Here is a 26,006-nt window from a genome sequence, read left to right as displayed (position 1 = left end):
CAAACATCATCAAATGTCATTATAGTACACAACTCACAGCCAAGCACGCAGATACGGTGGTGACTTGAGATACGAGTTTAATTCTGTCCGTGAGCAAGCTCGTAACAAAAATACCCATATCTCAAATCATCTTTTCGCCTTGAAATAAATGGAAATGCCATAAATCTCATCCAGCCTCCCCCAAAACACACCCCAAATTTTTTTTGTAACGTGTTTCTAATAAGGACAATAGTACTTTATACAAACATAGTGTTATAACATAATTAACTAGAATGTAATGAACTCAACAGTTTTTGCATCATAATTTATTCATTGTTGCTCCTGGTGTGTGCGCTTGACCAGCGGGGGTGGTCATGATACACTCACACAGAAGACGGTCACAACTACTCAGTGAACTGCAGCGATATTGGACATTCCTCGCAGTGGATATAGAATACATGCCCATGAATATCGTTTTATTGCCTGTCTACACGTGTTGCTCCACTTTGTGTGGACAAATTTCCTTTACTTAAAGCGTAATATCACCGCCACTATTTGTTAGCCCATCTATGGCTTTTCCCATTATGTGCTAGCATTAAGCTAGCGGACTTTCAGGCAATGTTGTTTGGTTGTTGTACAGATTTAATTATCTTTGTTTTACATTTAGTTTGACAGTAAACTTGAATTAAGAGTGGCATTAAATAGCTTGAAGCTTCTTTTTTGGGAAGAATTTGGCAGATACGAGCGTGAACTCAACTCACTTCACAACAAGCAGCAGTTTAGAAGATTCTGACACAGTGCGCCCAACAAGGGTCAACTGTTAATGGATAATAAGAACAATAAAGCATAATATTGCCACTCATCATATGTTCCTGTAGTGAAACAGTAATTTGCATATCTGTAACGAGAAAGCTACAAAGTGTTGATTTCTCAATGCTTTGGCTTCAAGTCCAAGTAAAGTCACAAATTATTGCAGTTCAAGTCCAAGTCAATTTGCAAGACATATTGTCAAGTCGAGTCTAAAGTCATGAAATTCATGACTTGAGTCTGACTCGAGTCCAAGTCATATAACTCGAGTCCACACCTCTGGGAGATGAGATTCAAACACTGTTAAGTGCAGCGTCGGATCTATTCTCGTGGCGTACGGGGCCGCCGGCTACCCCAAAATCTTGAAAAATTGCTTGATTGATTGATTTTAGCATAAATTAAAGTCAAAGAAATGTCAAAGTGCTCCTTTCATCCTTCGATCTTTCTGTATGCGGCCCTCAGAGGTAAAAGTTTGAACATCCGACTGTTTTCCGAGCAGATCGGGGTGAAAAAAATCCTTTAGAGACATCTGAGAATCGGGCCTTTGCTGACTTTGATGGGAAGGTTAGATAAAATGCTCAAATTAGGCCCGATTTGTGGGTGTGTTTATATCCCCCGCTAGCTATTATCTAGATGGGGGAGGGAATATCACTCTTAACATGCCACAGGATAATTGCTCTGAATAATCTTGCAGAGACATCTGACAATCAGGTCTTTGCTGACTTTGATCAGAAGGATTGCAAATTGCTCAAATTCATTCAATGTGTGTACCCCACTTTTATGATTGTCAGCAAGATTGAGCAGATCAGTAAGGGAAAAAAAATAAATCACTCTTAGCACACCGCACACCACAGGATAATCGCTGAGGATAATCTTTTGGAAAAGTCTGGCATTCAGACCTTTTGCGAATTAGGATGAGAAGGCTTTATAATTGCCCAAATTCAGCCCAATTATCGCCATGTGTGTACCCCACTTTTACTATTGTCAGCCTGACCTTTTTCAGAGCAGGTCAGGGAGGACAAATATTACTCTTAACACACCCCACACTACAGGATAATCGCTTACGATAACGTTTTAGAGACATCCGGCAATCAGACCTTTCCTGTCTTTGAATAGAAGGATTCGAGAAATTGCTAAAATTCTGGCCAATGATCGGTATGTGTGGACCCCACGTTATTGTCCTGACTGTTTTCTGAGCAGATCGGGGAGGAAAAATCACTAAGACACCCCACACAACAGGATAACCGCTGAGGATATAGAGACATCCAGAAATCGGGCATTTCCTGACTTTGATCGTAAGGGGTGAAAATTGCTCAAATTTCACCCAATTATTGGTATGCGTGTACTTTGCTTGAGGGAATTTTTGGGAAGTTGGTACACACGAACACGTCCCTAGTCGCTAATGCACGTACACAGGCGCACACACATACAGTACATCACATCCATACATTGTCCTTGGGATCACAGGCATACACTTTTGTCCACTTATTACCTTGACCCACACACACATTCACTCAGCCTCATACATGCTTCATCCATTCATTGAGCCGGCTCGATTAAGAACATCTATGAATGCACTCCAATTAAAGGATAGGTTCTTGGGCAAGTGCAATGTGTATAGAAATAGAGCGGACACAGGCGGCGGAGGCTGTGTGATGAATTTCTCTGTCAAAGACAAATTCGAAATAAATCTTTCGCTTCGGACTTCCAGCTCGTGTCGCACTCTGATAATTTCCACAATATCCTCTGCAACCCCCGGGGGCAGATTTATTTATTTATTTATTTAATTTCCTCTACTCCCACCACCCCCCTTTCCTCCACATCTCTGTCTCTTATTCCTCTCGCCATTCTGTTAGTTTCTATCCTTGTAAAATGCTGCTTGCTTTGCTGAAATACTGCAGTGCTTTATCAGCCCACTTTCTTAGCCCTTCTCCTGGACAAACCCCCCCCCCCCCCCCGTTTTCCTTTTTTTAGTTGTTGTGTTGAACGCTTGCTTGTTGGAGGGGGGTAAAGGGTGAGGCACGGAGGGAGGGGTCACTAGCAGACGTGGGTGCGACATGTAACCGCGGCACAGGAGAGGAAATCGATACGTGAAAGGATGAGGAGCACTGGGGTGGATTACCGTCTGGAGGGAGATAGAGGGGGTGTCGATGAGGCCTGGAGGCGTTGCGATGCATGTGTGTGTAGAGGGCAAGCGCATTGTCCAGCCCTGTCCCCCCACCTCCCCACACACACCCCTGACTTGAATCTTGACCCCCTTCCTTCAACCTCACACACACACACACACACACACACACACAAATGGAGTGAGTCCATAGACGCTTATGGCCGCTGTGTGCTGATAACCCAACACTATCTGTACGTGGGAATAATGGCCTCATATTACCAGTGTAAATTAAAGAGCCCCGGTGAGACTGTGCCTATGTGTTTGTGTGTGTGTGTGTGTTTGTGTATGCGTGTGTGCGCATCTGCCAAGGAGCCAGATAATAAATATCTATAATAAATATCATTATTATTGGGACAAACTATACCCACCCCCAATAAGGCAGCCACTGTGAAAGATGGCACGGGGGACTGAGGTAGATATTGGCAATATATCAGCATTGATTACTGAGAGTGCCGTCAGAAGAGAGGCAAAGTTAATAAAAACTAATAAAATTATATAAAGCAACGAGGAATATAGAAAGAGCACAGGCTTTAGCGGGATCAAATGCTTGCAAAGGGGCGAGAGGGCGTGTGTATGATGTATCAGCATTATTTGCGTCTCTAGCTCAATGTGATCGTATTATTATAATTTTTATTATGGCAGCCAACCGTAGGATACATTTAGGCTACAAACAAGGAACAACAGGTTTTGCTTTGCATACAGATATTTGTGGAAACAATCTGCTGTTTGAATTGCATGAATCTTCATGTCAAATTTGCACATCAGTCACAACAATGAGCATCTATTCAAAAGCAGTTTTCCTCTATACAAGAAAATCTGGATGGCCAGCTCGTTTATTCTATATGTGCAATTGATGTCTAAAATTTGCATCACTTACTACAGTGGACAGCTAGACACGTGATTCTTGATCTCAGTTGCCCATCAGTCACTATAGTTGACAGCAATTCAAAAGGTGTTCTGTATGCATGATGCTTGATGTCAAAGTTGAGTATCAGTCACTACCGTGGACAATGATTCACAAGCTATTTTGTCCTCTATGTGAGTCTGGCTTTACGGCTCTTTTCTTCTATAATACATGATTCTTGATGTGAAAGTTGTGCATCAGTTAGTACAGTAGACAGCTATACACAAGAGTCTTGAAGTCGAAAGTGTGACACACAAGAGTCTTGAAGTCCAAAGTGTGCATCAGTACACTACAATGGACAGCTATACGTGTATTTTTATTTTTTTTTAATGTCATGGTTGACCATCAGTCACTATAGTATATACTAGTAGTCGAAGTATAATAGACAGCTATTCAAAACTTGCTGTATTCTACATGCACGATTCTTAATGTGAAAGTTGTGCATCAGTCACTACAGTGGGAATTTATTCAAAGTTTTTCTTCAAAGTTACGCATCAGCTACTACAGTGGACAGCTGTTCAAAAGGTGCTTTCTTCGGTACGTGTGGGTCTTGACGTCAAAGCTACACATCAATCACCATACTGGGCATTTATTCAAAAGTTGTTTTCTTCAAAGTTATGCATCAGCTACCAAAGTGGACAGGTGTTCAAAAGCTTTTTTCATTCCAGTTTATATGTATGAGTCTTGATGTCAAAGTTGTACATCAGTTGTACAGAGTTACAAGCTTGGTCACGGAACAAATTCAACTGCTATACCACTGTATACTGTAAAAACCCTTCAAAGTCATCACTTAAAGAAAAAAGGGAAATAGTGTGGGGCCCAGACCATGAACTTCGACATAAGGGGAAGGGGGAACGCTGTATACCGAACAGTGCGACAATGAGAGCGCACAAAGTTGCTCGAAGGCCCTGCATCATATCCACATTATCTTGACAAATCTATTCATCATGTCACGGCATGGCTTCACGTTACTATTGTATCGTGCAGTGTTGTTGTCTTGTGTACACCGAGGATATGAGGTGCGTGGGCAGGGGGAATGGGGAGGGGGCATTGTCCATTCTAATGGGGGCCCTCGTTAGGCCGCTGACACAGCCGGCAACGCCACTGCTAGCCTCCCCCGCTATCGATTGACGAGCGGCGGCATTATTGATGAGTGAGAATTTAATTCAGCCGCCTCGTTTGTCACCGTGACATGGCCGTTTAACGTTGCCGCCGTGACGTGAGCGAGCCATGATGAGCACGCCACTGACACATGACGACCATGATGATTAGGAGGAGGAGGAGGAGGAAGAGGATGGTTTGAGCATTACAAAGCTTAAGCTGCTACATGTGAAGTCAAATGCATGCAGGATTGGAAAGCAACACGCCATGTGACTAATGCTGGGCCCTGTTTATGACTAATGTATGGCCTGAGGAAACGTCAGCCTCCCTCTGATTGGATAAATATTTCATGCCACACTCTGACCCGCAGCAACAATGCAAGGCAAGATGTTCAGCCAATTGTGCTCCATGAATATATTTGTTTTTTGTGCCTGTATAACATTAAAAAAAAAAAAAACACTTAACAAGCCATCGTTTACGATAGGAGTACACCACCCCCACTCAGTACGACTGCATAACATATAATAAAATTTTTATATTGGTGAAAAGATGTAGCTCTAAGACCCCTATCTCACTGGCCTGGAGACCAGTTGACGACATGATGGCGACTCGAATCTCCGCTGGTTGGGGGGACGTCTCCATGACATCTACTGGAGTCTCCTGGGGACAAGCTGGGTCACCAAGGAGTCGCGGTGAAATCAAACATGTTCAGTTTTACTGGATAACTTTTGCGTAAGTATTATAATGTAAACTACTGCAATCATTTTCTGAAATTATAGCTATAATTGAGGTACAGTATTTTAATATTGTGATTAACAATGAAAAAAGGTAATGATAAATATATAGTTTTAATGTACATATCTAAAATAATTAATAAAAATTATATTAAAAAGTATTTTATTTAAGTGTAGGGTCAAGTAATTATATGACATGACATAACTCATGATATACATTTTTGTATAATAGCAATAATGAATAATAATAATAATATTATTATTGGATACAAATTGTTACTGGTATTTCTAAATAAAATAACCAGCATATATCAAATATTGTTTACCTCCTTCCCGCGACCCTTGTGAGGAGAAGCGGCTCCGAAAATGGATGGATGTTTACCTTCTGTGATCGGCGATATATGGGTCAATATCACTATGAAGTGTCTTTGGTGTGCTCATCAAAATCACTCAGCAGGATAATGAAAATCTGAGGTCCTGTTATAAGTGGCCAAACACTTATACACATACCAGTACAACGATAAGTCTCATAAAATGTGTTTCCTTCATTTTATAACAATTTTTAAAAATTGGATATATGTGATTTTTGGCATGTTCCACTCACTGCTCTGCGAACTACTGTATGTGTAATAAGTGGTTAAATGACGTAAAGTCATTATTTTCCAAATATTTTTATTGTCCACAGCAAGTTATGTGAGAAAAAGTCATTTTGATCATACACAGTGGGTACGGAAAGTATTCAAACCCCCTTAAATGTTTCACTCTTTGTTATAGTGCAGCCATTTGGTAAAAAGTTCATTTTTTTTTTCATCATTAATGTACACACAGCACCCCATATTGACCGAAAAAATTTAATTGTTGAATTTTTGGGGAGATTTATTAAAAAAGAAAAACTGGCTATAAGTATTCAGACCCTTTGCTGTGACACTCATTTCACTCGGGTGCTGTCCATTTCTTCTGATCATCCTTGAGATGGTTCTACACCTTAGAATGAGCACCTTAGCAAATGACTAATCATGAGGTCAAAGGAACTGCCTGAAGAGGTCAGAGACAGAATTGTGGCAAGGCACAGATCTGGGCAAGGTTACAAAAAAAAATTCCACGGCACTTAAGGTTCCTAAGAGCACGGTGGCCTCCATAATCCTTGAATGGAAGACGTTTGGACGACCAGAACCCTTCCTAGAGCTAACCGTCCGGCCAAACTGAGCAATCGGGGCAGAAGAGCCTTGGTGAGAGAGGTAAAGAAGAACCCAAAGATCACTGTGGCTGAGCTCCAGAGATGCAGTCGGGAGATGGGAGAAGGTTCTAGAAAGTCAACCATCACTGCAGCCCTCCATCAGTCGGGGCTTTATGGCAGAGTAGCTCGACGGAAGCCTCTCCTCAGTGCAAGACTCGTAAAGCCCGCATGGAAGGACTCCAAGATGGTGAGAAATAAGATTCTCTGGTCTGATAAGACCAAGAGAGAACTTTTTGGCCTTAATTCTAAGCGGTATGTGTAGAGAAAACCAGGAACTGCTCATCATCTGTCCAACACAGTCCCAACAGTGAAGCATGGTGGTGGCAGCATCATGCTGTGGGGGTGTTTTTCAGCTGCAGGGACAGGACGATCGAAGGAAAGATGAATGCGGCCAAATACAGGGATATCCTGGACGAAAACCTTCTCCAGAGTGTTCAGGACCTCAGACTGGGCCGAAGGTTCACCTTCCAACAAGACAATGACCCTAAGCGCAGCTAAAATAACAAAGGAGTGGCTTCAGAGCCTTGACTTAAACCCAATTGAGCATCTCTGGAAAGACCTGAAATTGGCTGCAAACCAACGTTCACCATCCAACCTGACAGAACTGGAGAGGATCTGCAAGGAGGAATGGCAGAGGATCCCCAAATCCAGGTGTGAAAAACTTGTTGCATCATTCCCAAAAAGACTCATGGCTGTATTAGCTCAAAAGGGCGCTTCTACTAAACACTGAACAAAGGGTCTGAATACTTACGGCTGTGTGATGTTTCAGTTTTTCTTTTTTTTTAATAAATCTGCAAAAATTTCAACAATCCTGTTTATTGAAAGATTTTACTTTGTGTAACGTAGAGGCATAATACTGATGTATACAGACAAGGCAGTGCTTTAAACCATAATATCAGTGATTATGGAGACCGTATGCCTCCACCTCATTTTCGCGTAATCATCCATAATTGCTGAATGCCATCATTACGTCCATTACCGAATATGAAAGATGTGCTGGCATATTTGAAACAGCGGTTGTATGGTGAAAATGAATGGAGGGTGGGGTGGGGGGTGGATTGGGTGGGAGTTAAGTTCCCTATGACAGCGGTCCAGCAGGTGTTATTGGTCTGTGTCTCTCGTTCCTCTGGCCCTTGGGTCTTCCAGGGTCCCCGGGGAGCAGAAGCCTCTTTTGGGGCAAGAAAGGCTGTGGGGGCCCTATAGGCAGCTTGAACCAATCGGACCAATTTAGATGGACAACATCAAAGCGCATAGCGTATCACATCAAATAGTGGCCCCAGCTCTTATAGAGTACTTGTACTCCATAGTCCAAGTTTTTGTGTGTTGCTCAGACACATGAGGGTCCATGTAGCCTTATTTTAACAATTACATAAAAAGTAACTAACTGCAAGGTGTTGGTGTAATTTTAAGATTGGGATTTTTTTTTTTTTTTTACACATATAAATGGGTTCTGACTCGAGGTGGAACATCAACAACAACAAAAAAAAGATCTCATAATATTTTAAATGGTGTAAAAAGTAATCTCTAGGTGTTTCAGTCAATTCCTCAAAAAAAGTGGCTTCAAGCTGTTTAATGCCACTCCCAGTTGAGGTTTACTGTCAAGCTAAACACAACAAAGAGAATTACACATCGTATATTTTAAATAACTACATAGCTCTGCCTCACGAGAGTCAGTTTAGCTTAATGCTAGCATAAATGGAAAACATCATTTGGATGGTCGTGGTTAACATCGACAATTTAAGCAACGGATATTTCAACACGAACAGTGGAGTAACATATTTAGAAATGTTATAGAACAATACTCACAGGCATATATTCCTTGTCCTCTATGAAAAATGACTAATATACAATAGTTTTTGAGTCACTCACAGTAGTAGTAGGATAAGAAAAAGTGTCTTCTTTGTGTCTGCATGGCCGTCTTATATTGTACTGCCTGCCGGTGACCAACGCAGGCACAGCACATTGAAATGGGTTGGAGCATTAAATCAAGATGCACAGTGTTTTATTCTTTACATTCTATTTAATCATACGCTACGTTTTATGACGCACAATATTATAGATCCTGATTAAAAACAAACACAATTGTTTTTTTGGGGGGAGGGGGGGCCTGGAACGGATTAATGGCATTTCCATTCATTTCAATGGGGAAATATGATTTGAGATCCAATTTTTTTTTCCTTTTAGGTATGTGTGGTCACGCAATGAATTTAACTCATATCTCAAGACACCACTGTATATCGACAACCCTCCTCAACAGAATCCATTGTTTTATGTTGAACAATTCTCCACTTAAAATTAATCTTGCAATAGCTTAATCAAATTGTTGAAATGCCATTAAAACATTTAAAGTTTTATATATTTAAATTCAAAATAAACTTTAATAAATGTGCATAAATGTTTTTGAAAATAAAAAGACACCCCACCACACACGATCACGGTGCAGGGATAATGGTTGCCAGACAGGGACCTGGTGACCATAGTAATAGGGTGGGTGGGAGTATTCACATTTCTCCTGGGGCCTGCACCCCCCCCCCCACACACATTTCGGTTGTCGGGCCACGGGAAGATGGGCTCCCCCCCTCCCCCTCCTTGGGTCCCTGCCTTCTTCTCTCCTCTCCTGGCGCCCTCGCCCGTCACTGCTCACGACGGGTCCTTAACATGGGCTCACTTTTGGCAGGCTGTGACCTTTTTCAGGTGGTAGCTGGCTCCTGCGTTGGGCCCGTTGGTGGCTGGGGCCCCCGTACTCTCCGGGAGTAGTGGGGGCGGTAGGGCACTTGGAGTATTGGGCGTGGCGGTGCTCCAGTACCCATGCCCCTCCATTTGGGACTGGTCAGGGCACTTCAGTTGGGCTAGGGGACTGTTCTGGGGAGTGGGTGGCATCCCCCTGGCTGGGTCCCCCGCGGGATGGGCTCACTGGCTTGGCGCCCCAGGGGTCGTGTCCTGTCTGAGAAGAGAATCACACATTGTCAGCTGAGATGAGCGCCGATCAACGTTTTTGTTCAACCCAAAGTAAAAAAAACGTAATTTTATATATTTTAAAATAGGCCTCGTCCAGATAAAAAAAAATCCTCGCAGTGACTCATGTGGACTTGTTCGAGGAGAGATTAAGGCATCTTGTCATACCTTAGTCATTGTTCCGTTTTAAAATAACTTTAAGATGAAGCTAGCATTGGCAATCACGGTAGTTTGGAGCAAAATGTCTCAGTCATTTTGGGGTTAGTTGTCACAGTGTACTTTCATAATGAAGCGAAACTTTCTTTTTTGTAATTCAGTATAATCTTTAACTTTCAGTTTAAGAAAGGTAAAACGGGCATTTGAGAACTATGTGCCAGCAGCTCCTAAGGACTTTAATTCAGTGGATGTTGCATAATATTTTATGTTAACGTTTGTTCAATGTTTATGTTCGACTTTTTCAAGCTTAATGAGAAACATTTTCTGTGCCTGCCTTCAACGTTCACTTTCAAGTAAAAAAAGGCAAACAACAATAATTGTGTCCTTGTTTTATTAGTTGCAAAACCCAGTATGACATCTTACCCAATATAGTGAGACAATTTACCTGATGGTGGGCAACCTGTCACATGTTCACACTCTCTATTAGATTGCTTATAACTCTGCACTGAAACAAAATATGAAAATGATATGAATACAAAATATATACCTGAGACTTTGGTCGTTCATCTGGTACACATTTTGTTTTGTTTGTATGATGGAGACCAGGCCAGGATGTAGTAGGTACCTCCAACTACCCCTACCCTGAACAGGAGAAAGAAAATGGATGAATGCTATTTATGGACGAATGGGGCCATTTTATTTTAACTGGAGGGGAGCCTCACAGTGTTCCACTATAGACCACCATCCACCTGTAACCCCCACCACCATTTACAGTATGTATATTGACAAAAAGTCAAACGTAGCACAACATTCCTCTCCACAACCCAAGATGTGGGTGGATGTTGTGTAGGTGTACAACACACCACCTCCTCATCCGCTTCCATGCCGTCTTATTCCCCCCCTTCAATCTGGCACACCCTCCATCCCTCCCTCCATCGCTGCCTCACAAACACGCACAAGCGCACTACATTCTACAAGAAATAATTGCTTTTGTCTGGAAGGAGTGCGTGGAGGGAGGGAGGGAGGGAGGGAGGAAAAGGGGGCACGCGCACTCCCCCTGTGGAGAAAAAAAGGGGGTCTTTGAAGGACAACGAGTCACTTCTGTCTCCCTCTTTTTCCCCTCCTCCTCTTCCTCATTGGATGTCATCTGTCATACATGATGCTCGGGGAGAGCTGCCATAAAGCCCGCTTGTCCACTGCAGGACATTTTTCTTCATTAAGGCCGGTTTAGCTGGCAGCACATCCGCGGCGGCCCTGATGATGAAATCCGGCGAGCCCTCTCTCTCCTTTTTATTCCATCCTCAGCGATAATTCCATGAAAAACATCCGATAATCACCCTGCGGCGTTTAAGGTTGAAATCGGAGGCCTGCAGTACACGACTGTACTGGATGGGGACTCGCAGGCAGGCGGCAGCACATGCTGGCTCATTCCTATCGATTCCCCCCATATTGACTGCCATGTTTAAAGTATAGATTTTTCTATTTAAAAATCTATATGGACAATAATCTGGCATGTAAGCGCCTGGCGTTGACTGATGCCGGCCAGTAATTGACGGCGTGGAAGGTCGCAGGCGAGGAAACGAGGAGGCAGCGGATGCAGGGAAGACGATTTGGGTGGTGATCTCTGTCAGGGAAGCGCTCTGCTAACTGTTTCTTTGGCGCATTTCAAACATGAATTCAAGTCCTTACTTACCATTGAATGAGGCTTTTTATTGTAGGATGCTTAGGAATTAACATTTACAGTGCAGTGATAAAAAAAAACCAAAAAAAAAACAGGGCAATTAAGGTACTGTAATGTCCTCAAATGCGGGCAAGAAGAGCTGCGGTCTTCGATGCACTTTTACTAAATGGGACAAAGCTGTCAAAAACACGAATACAAAATGATAACAGTCACAAGGAGCTGATGGAGGGCACAACTCACACCCAGGCGCTCACACGCAGAAAAACTGGCCAATCCGACTCCGGCTTCTGATGTCATTCACTAGGCCACGCCCCCTTAAAGAGACACATCCAATGCACAAATACTCCAGGACGTACAGTAATTACACTTCTTATTTCTTTACACTCTTTTATTTTGGTTGGCTGTATAGATCTATTTTTCTTGTTTAAAACAGCCTTTTTGGGGGGCTAGAACGGCTTAATGGCATTGGAAATTGAGTAAAACTCATAAGTCACGGTACAGCTGTATTTTAGTAAGCAGTGTAAACGGACTGCACTTATATAACGCGTTATCGACACTATCACAGTGCCCAAAGCGCTTTACAAAGCCTCACATTCACACACCAATGGGCGGCTGCTGCCATGCAAGGTGCTGCCAGGCCCTTCCGTAATGGTTAGCGCATCCGCCTCACAGTCAGGAGGTCCCTAGTTGAAGTTCTGTGGATTTTCTCTGGGTAGTCCAACTTCCTTCCACATTCCAAAAACGTGTATGTCCAGGTTCATTGAACACTCCAAACTGTTTATAGGTTTGAGTGTGAGTTTGAATGGTTGTTTTTCCTTATGTGCGACCAGTTCAGGGTGTACCCCGCCTCTCACCCAAATTAATCTATGACCCCAATTAGGACAAGCGCTACAGAAAATGGATGGATGGATTATAGTGCAGTACACAGTAAAAACGTCCAAAGTCAAACACCTAAAATAATTTCCGCTCAGTGAGCAACTATAGGATTAACTCTGCAAGTTTGTCTGTAGAAAATTATTTTCCAGAGTACAACACAAGTGATTAAATATTACAAGGCAATACCTACAAATCACCATTGGGTGACAGTATTGCTCTGTAAATGCTATACTGTTCCTACGTTATTGTGCGTCTTGAGCAGTTTTACTTTTTTGTAGTTGTATTTCGTATTCTTTTGCAGTTTTTAATGTCTCTTTTATATTTGTAGGGCAAAAACATTGCCTGTACAGTTAGAGGTTTTACGATGTAGACATAATTTCAATAAAAATAAAAAATCAAATATATATTTTTTTTAATTGTGATTCAAATGTGTATATAATTTTCAAATATTAAAAACAACAAGCATTTGAAAGTGGGAATTATTGTTCAGCATATCAGCGGTCACAATTCAATTTAAATTCTTATAATCACATGATGCATTTTACAGCCCCCCACCCCTCAAAAAATTTCTTTCAGTGGAAGCTGTAATTTAGTTTGCAATTTTGTGTTCAAATAACATTGAACCTTAACCCACAGATACTCCTAACACATACAAATAAACATGAACGTGGTATCCACCGACCTAATGTCTGCAAGCCTTGTTTCTCTGGTGGCTTATTAACAGTGGTGGCGATAAGATAAGTTAATTGCGTTGCATGGTGGGGTTTTAGCCGTTAAGCATCACCACGGATTCCCTTATCAGGGCTCCACTACCCACCCTCAAATGCACTGATCACGGCTGGCATCATTATAGCCTGTATTATTAAGAGTAGTAGAGAAGGTGGGGGCAAAAATCGATACAGGATACCTTTTGCAGCGCTAGTGAAAACGAGGGAGATGGAGGAGAGGGGATTGGGGGGGGGGGGGGGGGGGGGGGGGTGATGTGTGAGTAGTAGCGGCTCCTGAGCTGCCTCAATGTTGCAGGCAGCCTGGTGTGGCAGATCGCTACAATCGTGCAAGGGAGGCGGGTCGAGTGAGCTGCCTGCTGCATACCGGGGGGGGGCTTCCCAAACAACAAAAAACAACAACAACAAAAACAAACCAGACTAAAAAGAGACAATACACACAGACGGATGGACGAAGTGTAAGTTGTTTTTCCCTCGGGCCGATCTCCTCGTTGTTGACTGGTCGCCGCTGTTTGGCTGGCTGGCTGTTTGTTTGCTTATCTATCGATTGATTGCGTTTTAATTAGAGGTAAGAGGGGTAGAGGGGCGGAGATTCGGGTACGAACGCGTGGCTGTGTGTGTGCGTACGTGCGCGCTCTCGTGTGCGTGCGCGCCTGTTAATTAAATAACCAGTGCGTTTCTCTACGTTTTTTTTTATTTGTATTTTTTTTAAGATAGCTTAAAGCGAATGTATTCTGAAGCATATGTAGGCCAAATGAATAGCTCCAAACCAAATAGAACTCCACAATAAGAATTCTTTTTAAGGGTTATTATTACCCCCGCGAACGGTGTTTTCGTGTCGTCTTGTGTCTTTATTCAAGCTAATAATCAAAGCTAACCCACTTAGCACGCTTGCGACTGTTTTCACGCCTTTTTCTAATATTAGCATCACGGTAGGGGCCTCCACGTTGGCTTATTTAGTTCCCAAAAAAAGAAGAGCAGTCCTCGCCGTTTTAACCCAACTTTCCCTCTCGTCTATCCGTCTGTGTAGCGTCGTAACAGCTTCTATGCACATTCACGCCGGGTTAAGTCAATAAAAGTGCCGGGGGAGGGCTTCATGTGTACGCACCAAGCGGCGAGCCGTCCACGCCGAACCGCCTCCCGACCAAGCCGGACCGACAGCGCCGAGACTCCGGCGAGGACCGAGCTCGCCCCGGCTCCTCCTCATTCGCACCGGAACCCAAAGAAAGAAGCCGAAGCCGGAGGAAGATCATGTTTGTCCCCTTGCCGGTGCCGTTCGTCTTTCAGAGAGCTGCCCCTGACCTCAGCGCCTGGCGTCTCAAGTCCCCCCTGGCTCTCCGCTCCAACTCCGGTAAGACGTCTTCACTTCTTCCTCCTCCACCCTCCCCGCTGATGTGACACCTCCGCCCCGCCTCGGTGGCTCGGTCGCTTCCATCCCGAGGCGTCGCTTCCGTTCGGTTCTCCCGGAGAAGCGTGTCCGTCGTTCTCCTCTGATCCACTGCCTCAGCCTCCGTGTCTCTCCCCGACTAGACTCTCGGCAGACAGGGAATATTCATGCCAACTTATCGATCCTCGCGGAGATCGATTCCTCGGGCCGCTGGAAGCAAGCGCGAGGGGGAGATAGTAGTAGGGGCGCGCGGAGGAGCAAGGCAGAGGAGCAATTGTCCTCTCTGCCTCTTTTTATGATTAATATTTGCCTCACTGGTGATTTCTTTCAAGTTATGTCCAAGCTGTAGTCGACTTTGTCTTGATGGGTGACTTGTCGGGGATGGCATCCTTGCTCTCCTTCCTACGCCGGGGATGATAGCGTTCGAGCGCCTGGAGTCAGGCGGCAGGTGGTGATAGTAGGCTGATGCTCCACAAAAGGGACGCATGGCGGTAGAAGTCACCGAGCGTGTCCCTCTGTGTCCCCTTCAGTTATGGATGCTTTATTGCATTTTTTATATATATGGGGTGGGGGTGGGGGGGGAAATATAAAAAAAAAAAAATAATAAAAAAAATGATATGAGTGTTTTCCATGTGTGATTGTGAATGATTGTATGTCTGTGTGTGCCCGCTCATTGACTCTCATTGTCCACGGTGTATCCCACCTTTCACCCAAAGTCACATGGTGCCTCCAGTTTACCTGTAACCCTGATTGAGGATAAGCCGGTTAGAAAATTATGCTTTGTTGTTGTTGTTTTTTTTTTTTTTTTTTTTTTTTAGAATTACATGGTGGCCTGATCCAATACTCCGGCAGGCCACATATAATCCACACACTGCAGGTTGACCACCCTTTAAGACAGTGTGAGTTTAAGAAGAGGCCCTCTGTTCACGATGGTCTTCATGCAGCACAAGAAGCCACAATTGTTTACTGTCTTACTTAGTGATTTTCAGTTTACCGTTTTATATTTATGGCCTAGAAGTGTTTTTCTGAGAAATATTTACTGTAATTAAGACATTTTGAGGTTACAAACAGTGCAGAAGCGTAACAACACGTGGTCACGTGGTACAAGAAGGCACGCTCAGTTACAGACGTACTTGCTGTTTTCAATTTTATGGCTCAGAAGTGTTTTTCATATGAATATTTACTTAAAATTATGACATTTTGAGGTTATGAATGTGCGCAATGAACTAGTTTGCACAGCAGCGTAAGAATACACCGTGAGACAGCACAAGACAGGCTCATAGTTTTTCATTTGAAAATATTTTTTTTCAGTTATAAATGTGACTAGTAGTGATTTTTATACAAAAGACATTTCGAGGTTACGAACAGCATGTAATGTAACTAGTTTGCACAGTGGCGTAAGAATACGTCATGTGACACAAGAAGGCACTCTCAGTCACCGTACCGATGTACTTTGGTTTTCATTTGACTGTTTTATATTAATGGCCTACAAGTGTTCCCCCCCCAACAATAGGTACTATAATTCTTATGTTTTGAGGTTATGAATGTTGCACAATGAACTAGTTTGCTTAGCAACATAAGAATACTTCATCACGTGGCACAAGAAGGCATGCTCAGTTAATGAAGTACTTAGTTTTCTATTTGATTGTTTATATTTAAGGCCTAGAAGTGTTTTTCATACAAATATTGGCTGTAATTATGTAATTATTTTGAGTTTACGAACAGCATGTAATGTAACTAGTTTGCACAGTGGCGTAAGAATACGTCATGTGACACAAGAAGGCACTCTCAGTCACCGTACCGATGTACTTTGGTTTTCATATGACTGTTTTATATTAATGGCCTACAAGTGTTCGCCCCCCCCCCCCCCCCCCCAACAATAGGTACTATAATTCTTATGTTTTTAGGTTATGAACGTTGCACAATGAACTAGTTTGCTTTGCAACATAAGAATACTTCATCACGTGGCACAAGAAGGCATGCTCAGTTACTGATGTACTTAGTTTTCTATTTGATTGTTTATATTTATGGCCTCGAAGTGTTTTTCATACAAATATTGGCTGTAATTATGTAATTATTTTGAGTTTACGAACAGCGCGGGATGAACTCGTTTGCGCAGTTGCGTAAAAATATGTCGTGACGTGACCCTGGATGACAAGCTCAGTTACTGACATACTTAATTTTCCATTTGATTGTTTTATATTTACGGAATGATTTGTTTTTTTAATACAAATATTTACTGTAATTATGACATTTAAAGGTCACGAAATGTGAGCAATTAACTAGGTTACACAGCGGTGCTAGATTATGTGGTCACGTGGCACAAGAAGGCATGCTCAGTTAACACTGTTCTTGCCTTTTTCATTGGATTGTTTTGTATTTATGGCCGAGAAGTGTTTTTCATTCAAATATTTATTGAAATGATGATGTTTTGTAGTTATGAACGGTGCACAACGAACTAGTTTGGGCAGGGCCATAAGAATACGTTGTGACACGGCACAAAAAAAAGATCAGTTACCTCCGTATTTGCTGTTTTTCATTTGTTGTTTTAGAATATGGCCCTGAAGTGATTCGCAAACAAATATTTAGTGTAATTATAACATTTTGGTTTATGAATGGCTCGCAAAGAACTAGTTTGTGCAGCATCATATATATATGTGGTTGCTCGGCACAAGCAGGCACACTCAGTTACTGTCTTACTTCTTGTTTTTCATGTGATTATTTTAGATTTCTGGCTATCACACAAATATATTAACTGTTATTCTGGCTTTACTACTGCGTTAACATGGCAAGTGACCCCCTGTAAAGATGTAACATACACCTTTTACACAACGGTATCAGTAATGGTGAATAAATGCAAGCCAGAGAAGATGGGGTCTTAAAGGGCCAGGCACCCCACCCCCTTACGGCACTCCGGCTCACCTCTCATTTCCAAATCACTTGAAGCATATTTGATGTGGCGCACACCGGGCATCGCCACCGTTCCCGCACACTCAGTCAGCAGTGCACGGGGTGTGACCGTGATGAGATAGGTGGGGGTGGGATGATGGTGGGGCCATATCTCTAAGAGGAAAGGACTGGGGGGATGGAGCCAGGATGAGGCAAAAGGAGCAAGAACTGGAGAAGGAGGAGGAGTTTTGGTGCTGAAAAATTGCGAATGTCAGAAGGAGCTAAAAAAAATGCAGGCAGGGAGAGATAGGAGCGGGTGAAAGTAAGAGCAGATGACAAGGTGAAAAACGAGGCTGAGATGGAAAACCCAGCGGAGAGGTGAGAGAAAAGCGCCAGATGAGCCATTACGTTGCCGCAGCTTGCGCCTGGCCTTTGGAAAGGCATTGGAATAAGCAGGCAAAGTGATGGCATGAAGATGATGGGATAACAGTGATTCACTATGCTATGCTGATTCTGTAATGCACAAGTGGCCAGGCTTTGTCACCAAAATTTGGTTTCATTCATGAACGCGCACCCTTAAACAAGGCTCTTTTGGAACACACACTTAATGTTTACGCAACTGGGTAAAAGTTTGAGTCTTGAGTCCTCCCTTTTGATCAAAGTCAGCAAGGCCCGATTGCCAGATGTCTCAGAAAGATTCTCCTGAGCAATTATCTGATGTTAAAACAGTTAAATATTTATGATTGTTAATCCTTGTATGTCTGGTTAGCTATGGGAAGTTGCGCTATAACCAGGCTATGGTACAGTACACGTACCCCAGGCAACTTTATTCTGCTCAGTACACATTTTTCTGCCATTTAAAATATGAAGAAAGTCAATTGATAATTTCCCCCAATTTTCCCTTTGTACAAAAATTGCCAAAACCCATTCTCACAGGCTTTTAAGAACAATACTGAACAAAAAGCAAATGCAAATTATATATATATTTTTTTTTTACCCGTATTAAAGTAAAAAAACAAACAAAATTTGGTGATAGGTGCTTTTTCTCTGACAACGACAACATCTTTCGTAAGCCTATCGTTGGGTTTACAACTGACTCTATCATCAATGGCTAATGAATTCCTGGATGTAAAGTTTTTTTTTTCTTTCTCTTTTTCCACAAAACAGCGGTAATAACAGGTTTTTTGGGGATGAAAAGAAATGCTTGTGAAGTTTGTAGATACATGGTTTTCATTCTCCTGCTTCCTTAGCACATTCCAAAAGCATGCATGTTAGGCTCATTGAAGACTCCTTATGTGTTATCGTTGCTGTGCAATGAGCATACTGTCTGTCCAAATTCAGCAAATTTAAACTTTTTTTTCCTCAAAGAAAGTCTTGCAAAAGACTTGAAAGTCTTCAAAAGAAAGTCTTGTTTTTCACTGGACAGTGACGTTATCCATTTTTAACATGTTAATCAAAGTCATTATTTTGAGCAACATAAACATGACAGCCATTGTGTTTTTCGGTTTGACTTACCAGCTGCGTTTACAAGCAAAAAAAAACCCCAACCCATTTTCAAAAGCTTAAATGTTTGCATTTTCAAGCGCAAATTTTGTTTTCATAACAAAGATCAAAATGACGCCATTTTTAGGGGAAAAGGGCGTCGGGTAAGCAGACCCTTTCCCTCGGCCCTTCCTGGAGCTCTTGACTCGAGCGCCCACTTTACTGGTTTCTTTAACTGGTGGCGGCTCTTTGACTCGTAGCTGTGTGGGTTCAGAGGTCACGCCAGAGAGCGCTTGACTCGGCACCACCTGACCCTTTTCCGCCCCTGACGCCCCACTTGTGCTTTCAGCCTGTTTCATGTTAGAATGGGCCTCAAGCACAGCGGGGTCTGGTGTGCACTGTCATGAAAGAGATGGGCCGTCATATGACATAAAAACACGCATGTTGGATTCTTTTCCACCTGGGCAGCTTTAACTGATCCAGCTTTTTGTTCCATTTTTAATGGCATTGTGTCTCCGTGTCAGTATGTGTAGTCAAGTGCTTTGTGGAGCCATCAGCATTAACAGACGTATGAAAGTTTAATGGGACACGCTGGAGAAACAGCGGGTTTCCTACACGGTACGGGGCTTGAGACGATATGATGGGACATCACAGACCATAGATCCATTCATTTCAGCTATGCACCTTCTGTCACGCACTATTAAGCACCATCTTATACCGTCCACCATTCATTCCCTCCATACTGTACATACATGTTAACATTTGTGGGCCATATACCGCCTGCAACAGCATTTGATCCAGCCCACCATGCAATTCTAAATGTATGAAGACGCTCCAGAAACCCCTTTTTCATTCTTGATATGATCATAAAACTTTGATGCCATGCATTGCCCACATTAGACACTATAGGCTAAAAAGCTGTATACCTTTGCGTTGCCCATCTGTTTCGAATTTCTGGTTTCAATTGGAGCTTTATTAGAGTTTTGTTTTTCATGGTGATTCATCAAACTTCTCTGCTATGCTCCACCCATGCTCAATAGTAAAAAAAACTTTATTTTAATTTAGCATCACATATTTGTCATGTGTATTGTTGCTGTCGGATGGAAAACTATCCAAATTTTATCAATTTCTTCTTCTTCTTCTTATTTTTTACAAATCGACACTGTTGGAACTTTAACAATACAATTGAATACACACATTGAAAAGTATCAAGTATTTTTGAATATCCTAAAAAATAATGGTTTTGGCGATGCAAGGATTCCGCCCGACAGTACGTTTATATGGTTCAAATTTGGTAGAAATCCGACAAAACCTCGAGGTGGCCAAACTAATCCTAAAATCTCTGCTTCAAACCAAAATGGCAGATTTCCTGTCTTTTCGGTGATGAGGCATCGATACTTTTTATGTTGCTTTATGCATGATAGACATACCTACCAAATTTGATGTTGCCAAGTGAAACTGGCTTTCGGGGCTACATTTTCAAATTCAGTTCCGCTCAAATGGGGCAAACTTGAGTGAGCTTTTTGGCCTGAAGAGAAACTTTTAAAAAGAAAAAAAAAATTAACGCTCAAATGGTTTTAATATACAGAATCAAATTTTGGGCGGGGGGGGGGGGGGGTTGTTACATACTATTTGTTCATACATTTAGTCAGTCAAAAGGGTTCCCTCCCCCACTTTTAGACAGAGGATCAATTGTATTGTACACATCCATTTCTCCGTGATGCATTGCGTGCACTTGTGCCCACTCTGTGTGTATTTATGTATGAGCGATGGCCCACGTGGCGAACGAATGAACGAGCGTGCACGCTGGCATGGATCGGCCCGTCGGAAGGGGGGGGCATGCGAGTCGCAGTGTTAACATGATTGCAAATGACAAAATGTCAACCTGGGTTTGTTAGCGACATAATGGAGAATCGATAGACGCGAGAAAGATGTCAATACTACATGCTTTATTGCATTAAGCTACCTTTCTCCTTCTCCATAGCCACCACCCCCTCCTCTCGCTCACTCCCCGTCTCGCTTGCTGTCACAATACGATTCTCTCCTTCGTTGAATTAGATTGTGGAATATGACTACGAGAGCAGACTGATGGTGGAATGCTTGGTGGCTAATGAGCTTTTGGTTCTGCTCTTTGCGCACATTGGGGTGGTATAAAGATGCACTTCCGCACTGCTCATGGCCTGACTGGTAATAGAGAGCTCAGTTTAAAGTCTGCATTCCTTTTCTATTTTAAAAGAGATATACAGTGGAAGCGGCATGTAACGGACTAATAGTTGCGGGGGGTCGTCCGTTACGGCCAATTGTCTGTTATAATGAAGCATTTTTTTGTGGCCATATGCACCAATATTACTATACAGTACATAATTAATGTTTTGTACTTTTTTCGGGCCCTAAAAGCCCCAGTACAGTACAAAATTATTGTAAACAAATATGTAATGCTTTTATCTAGACTATTTAAGTAGACTATTTATTGATAAGTTTAGTTTTTTCCTGACTACAATTGCTGCTTTTTCTTTTGTTAACATTCACATCTGCATGTACAGTATCCTTGCAAAATGTAAATGTGACTGGTGTTAAGTTCATTCTCAATTGCTTCTATGTAGACTTTATATTGATTCCCTGTATAATATGTTTATATATAATTGGTGGTCGATTTTTAGTTAATTCTCAACTGCTTATATGTAGACTACTTATTGTTATAAGGTTGTTGACTATTCTTACTGCTGTTCACATTAACTTCTGTGTATATAGTACCGTTCAATGGACTTTTGAAATCCCTTTTAATGCTGTCTACATTTACCTCTTTAATGGATGTGCACAGGTGCTCAATAGCTACATGTCTGGAAGGGAATTTTTCCGCCGCGATGTGTGGCTAATGTAGTATTAATGCTGATGAGGTCCCACAGCTCATTAGCAGCAGCAAGCGCTATTGAGTTTCTTCAGACCACACGCGCGCATCAACCACTAGCATATTAATAACTATTACCAAGCAGTGACCTTTTGTGCAAATACTTCACCCACAAAGAGATACACAAGGCATCCAAATTGTGCGAACTCACAGTGTTTCCCCTCCTGTGGCTGCATTAGTACGCGCGCAAGCAATAATTTTGGTTAGCCATGTTCAGTGCAATACAGCTCAGCATTAGTCCTAATCACAGGCCGGGTGAGCAGGCCACTTAATCAGACCTATCACCTGGAGAGCACACGCACAGGGCCGTAAATGGACTGTGTGTGTTTGTGTGTGTTTGTGTGTGTGTGGTTGCAGTCAGTTAATCAACACATCAGTGGGAATCAACACATTCAAAGCACCCAGCTCCATTCTGATATTGATTTATAGCTTTTCTTTCCATTGTTGTCTCTCGCCTTCACTTGCATCCAGATGACGTATACGTACAGAGAACTGGAGACGTACTTGACCTCTACAGGGGGGATATTGTGTGTGTGTGTGTGTGTGTGTGTGCGTGTGTGTTTTTTTGTTTGTGTTTGTGTGTGGACACTTGGTCGGTGGTGACCCGGCCTGATCAGAACCTTGAGTGGACTTCGCCACATGCTACCAATCAAAGGCTGGGAAAAATAGGTTGTGGGCTCCTGCTGGTTATTGACCACTTGCTTAGGTGATTTTGGCGCTTATTGCCGCCACCAATGGAGCGCTTTGTTTGTTGCTTAGCATGATTGAGCTACAGCAAATTAACCAAGTTTTATGATACTTTGTGAAGAAGACATGCGCAGACCGAGGAAAATGTACTGTACCTTGTGGGGAAGTAGGATTATTATTATTTTTGTGTGTAATGTGTAACCTAGCATTTTGATTGTTGGACGGCTCACTTTTCAAGCATTTCTCCACATTTAAAGGTATTCTAAACATCCTAATTATGCCTTTTGTGATGAGTTTAGTGGCGGTGGGGAATTTCTCAAACTCTCCATGTGGATGATGCATCAAGCGAGTCAGTTTTGGGCAGTTTTGTTCAGAACCCCTACAGTTGAGTTCAGGCCCGGATTCCTACTTGCCATATCAATTGAGGAGAAACTTTGATCCTCTGCAGTGACGGTATGACATTTTATTGCCATTGGGAAAGCCTGATCTTTGTCACCATTGTCAACATGTATTTTATCCATCATCCATCCACTTTCTTTACCGCTTATCCTCACTCGGATCGTGGGCTGCTGGAGCCTATCCCAGCTATCTTCAAGCGGGAGGCGGGGTACACCCTGAACCGGTCGCCAGCCAATCGCAGGGCACATAGAAACAAACAACCATTCGCACTCACATTCACACCTACGGGCAATTTAGTCTTCAATCAACCTACCATGCATTTTTTTGGCATGTGGGAGGAAACCGGAGTGACCGGAGAAAACCCACCCAGGCACGGGAGAACAAGCAAACACCACACAGGCGGGGCCGGGATTTGAACAGTTCCACAGAACTGTGAGGCAGATGTGCTTACCAGTCTCAACTGTGCCAGCATGTATTTTATCATTGGCCTTAATGTGAAAATGACCCGCACAATACTTTAGGATGAGTTCAGTAGATTAACTCAGAAGGTTTAACTTTTGGGCCATTCTTATCACTAATTTAGGGAACTAATCGTCACTTTTGCCACCATATTCTGCCCGCATGCTACAGCGTAGGCTAAAATGCCTCATAATGTAGCATTAACCAGGGTCAAATTTGGCTGCAATCGGGTGAATTCCCCAGGATTCTTCTTGAATTCGCAAAAACGTGTTCGCAAAATTGGCGAACGTGTTGGTTTTCTGGCATGGTTTCTTGAAACATTTTTTAAGGTAAACTTCATTTCGATAGCACTTTTCACAGATAAAAAAGTGCTTTACAATATAGCGTAATGTACAATACTGTAAAAAACAGGATATAAAAAAGAAAAAGAAAATATACAGTACTAAAACAACAACGAAATGAATCCAAAAAAGTCATATACCATGCTGAATATTTAATTGGGGCTACCAGTCAACTAAAAGCTTCTATTAGAAAAATAATAATAATAATTCAGGTGTCTCAGTTATTCAGCCTGCACGTTCTGCCATGACAGACTCAATTGATGGTGTCGATTGTTGATGTCAGATTTTGGAACTATGTTCATCAGGATACATGCGTCTACCAAATTTGGTGAATGTTAATAACTCTAGGCTTGGGCTTCACGATTATGGCCGTATTATTTGGGCCATCACAATTATTTTGATCAATATTGTAATCACAATTATTAATCATGATTATTCCTCATTTTAGGTAAAAATCTTTATTTTTATTGCACTACTTTTTAACAAACAATAAGTAACAGTTTTCAGTTAAAAAATAATCTTTAAATAAGAATAAATGACAGATAAAAAAAAAAATGTACCCAAAAAACTCAACTTTAGCAAGGGCAAACTGAATTCAACTGAAGTGCAATCACAAATTGCAACTTATGGAAGTAAATACAACTAATGCATACAAGGCAATAACATTAGGCTGCAAGCACCTCACTTTTCATTTGAAAATCCCCGTCGTCAATGTAGTGAATCGTCAAGGACGGTACGTCTCCGTTGTTCTGACCATTGACCATCTGCAAAGAACTCGACAGTTGTGATTTCCGTCTCTATTTGCTTCCAGGGTTTTTTTTCATTGCGGTCAGGCCAGCCAAAAATTTGAAGTCAAGGCAGTGTCTTACAGTGACATGCCGTCTCTCTGCCAACGTGCTGAGAGGGCCAACTTTAAAATAAAAGCTTCATATATTACTCATTGGACATCAAAGCCATTTTAGGATTTTATTTTGAATTTGGCATGGGAGCGTAGCCGGAGCTTAATGAAGCCTTAACCATGCTTTCACCCCCTGGTGGCTGACTGACTCGGGTGCGGGCACTGTTGCAAATCAAGCACTTTTCATATGCAGCAGTGGTCGCATTTTAAATGTGAAAAATCACCGACAATCAGGCTCGTTTAATCGTGGCAGCTAAAATCACTCGATTAAAATTTTATTAATTGTGCAGCCCTAATGTAGGTTAAAGTTTTTGCTTATGCTTCAAAGCCTCAACACTATCCATATTCTCCCTGTTGGAGGAGCTTCATTCGTTTCTTCATAACAAAAGCTGAAGGTCTGGACGGTTGGTTTGCTGACAGCACGCTCATAAATGTGCCAACAATCAGTTTTACCGGCCTCATGTCTTTTTTAATGTTTTTATTTTTTTGGGTTGTTGATTGCTACAGGCTATCACCTCTGGCACCCCGCTCAGGTGCAAGTACATTTAGCTAATAAAACAGACCAATAAAACCCAGAGGTTTGATTGGGTGTCTCCCCTTAGCCCGGAATAGCGGCTGGCTAAATCAAGGGTCCTTCTACTGCTCCACCCCCCACACCCCATTTCATTTAGCTGATAAGATTTATGGTAATGAAGGCGTCCTATTAACCTCTGGGTTTCCACTGCTGTCCTTCACAGTGAGGTTGGATGAGAGTCATGCTTGGCAGTTGTAGTGAAGGTAGCTAACACGTCCTCTCTTGAGACGCACAAGCACACACGCACACACAAATAACCGCCAAAAGCAGCTCAGCCCTTTTGAGAGGGTTGAATACATGTTTAATCTCCCTCCTCTCGGCATTCTCCCATTTCTTTATCCCCTCTATCCTTCCTGCTCTCCATCCTCCTTTTCGGCAGGCGGCCTCTGTTCTGAAATTAATCTGCTGTACTCGACCACCTTCTTGCTCGCTAATTCTCTTGTGCAGTCTCTCTTACGTCCGGGCGCCCTTTTGTCGGCTGTTGCTGCGCTTCCTTACAAAAAAACATGAATTAAGCGGCGTACATGTTGAAACATTTTAAGAGACTTTACACATGATAATAAAATGTGTTCTCATTGTTTATGTAGTGTGTATTGTACTTGAGATGACTGTACAATTAACAATTTTATATTAAGTTTCATACCCCAAACCAGAAGAAGT

The 26,006-nt window shown here is 42.4% G+C and overlaps 1 protein-coding gene and 1 long non-coding RNA gene across 2 annotated transcripts in view; one reads left to right on the top strand and one right to left on the bottom strand.

The window, feature by feature from the left end:
• Window positions 1-6,361: 6,361 nt before the first annotated feature.
• Window positions 6,362-14,704, bottom strand: LOC133401387 (uncharacterized). The gene is made up of 3 exons (XR_009768413.1): window positions 14,431-14,704; window positions 10,588-10,682; window positions 6,362-9,873 (listed from the first exon to the last, which is right to left on the bottom strand). It is a non-coding gene; the product is annotated as an uncharacterized LOC133401387 (long non-coding RNA).
• Window positions 13,708-26,006, top strand: part of pou2f2b (POU class 2 homeobox 2b) — a 92,888-nt gene continuing 80,589 nt past the window's right edge. Inside the window, 1 exon segment of the mRNA XM_061674337.1 lies at window positions 13,708-14,673. Coding sequence (XP_061530321.1) covers window positions 14,574-14,673 — 100 coding nt within the window. The 5' untranslated portion in view covers window positions 13,708-14,573.

The sequence above is a fragment of the Phycodurus eques genome, chromosome 4 (genome assembly GCF_024500275.1).
Source record: "Phycodurus eques isolate BA_2022a chromosome 4, UOR_Pequ_1.1, whole genome shotgun sequence".
NCBI lineage: Eukaryota > Metazoa > Chordata > Actinopteri > Syngnathiformes > Syngnathidae > Phycodurus > Phycodurus eques.
The sequence above is the reverse complement of the archived record's forward strand: the minus strand, read 5'-3'. Positions and strand labels throughout refer to the sequence as shown.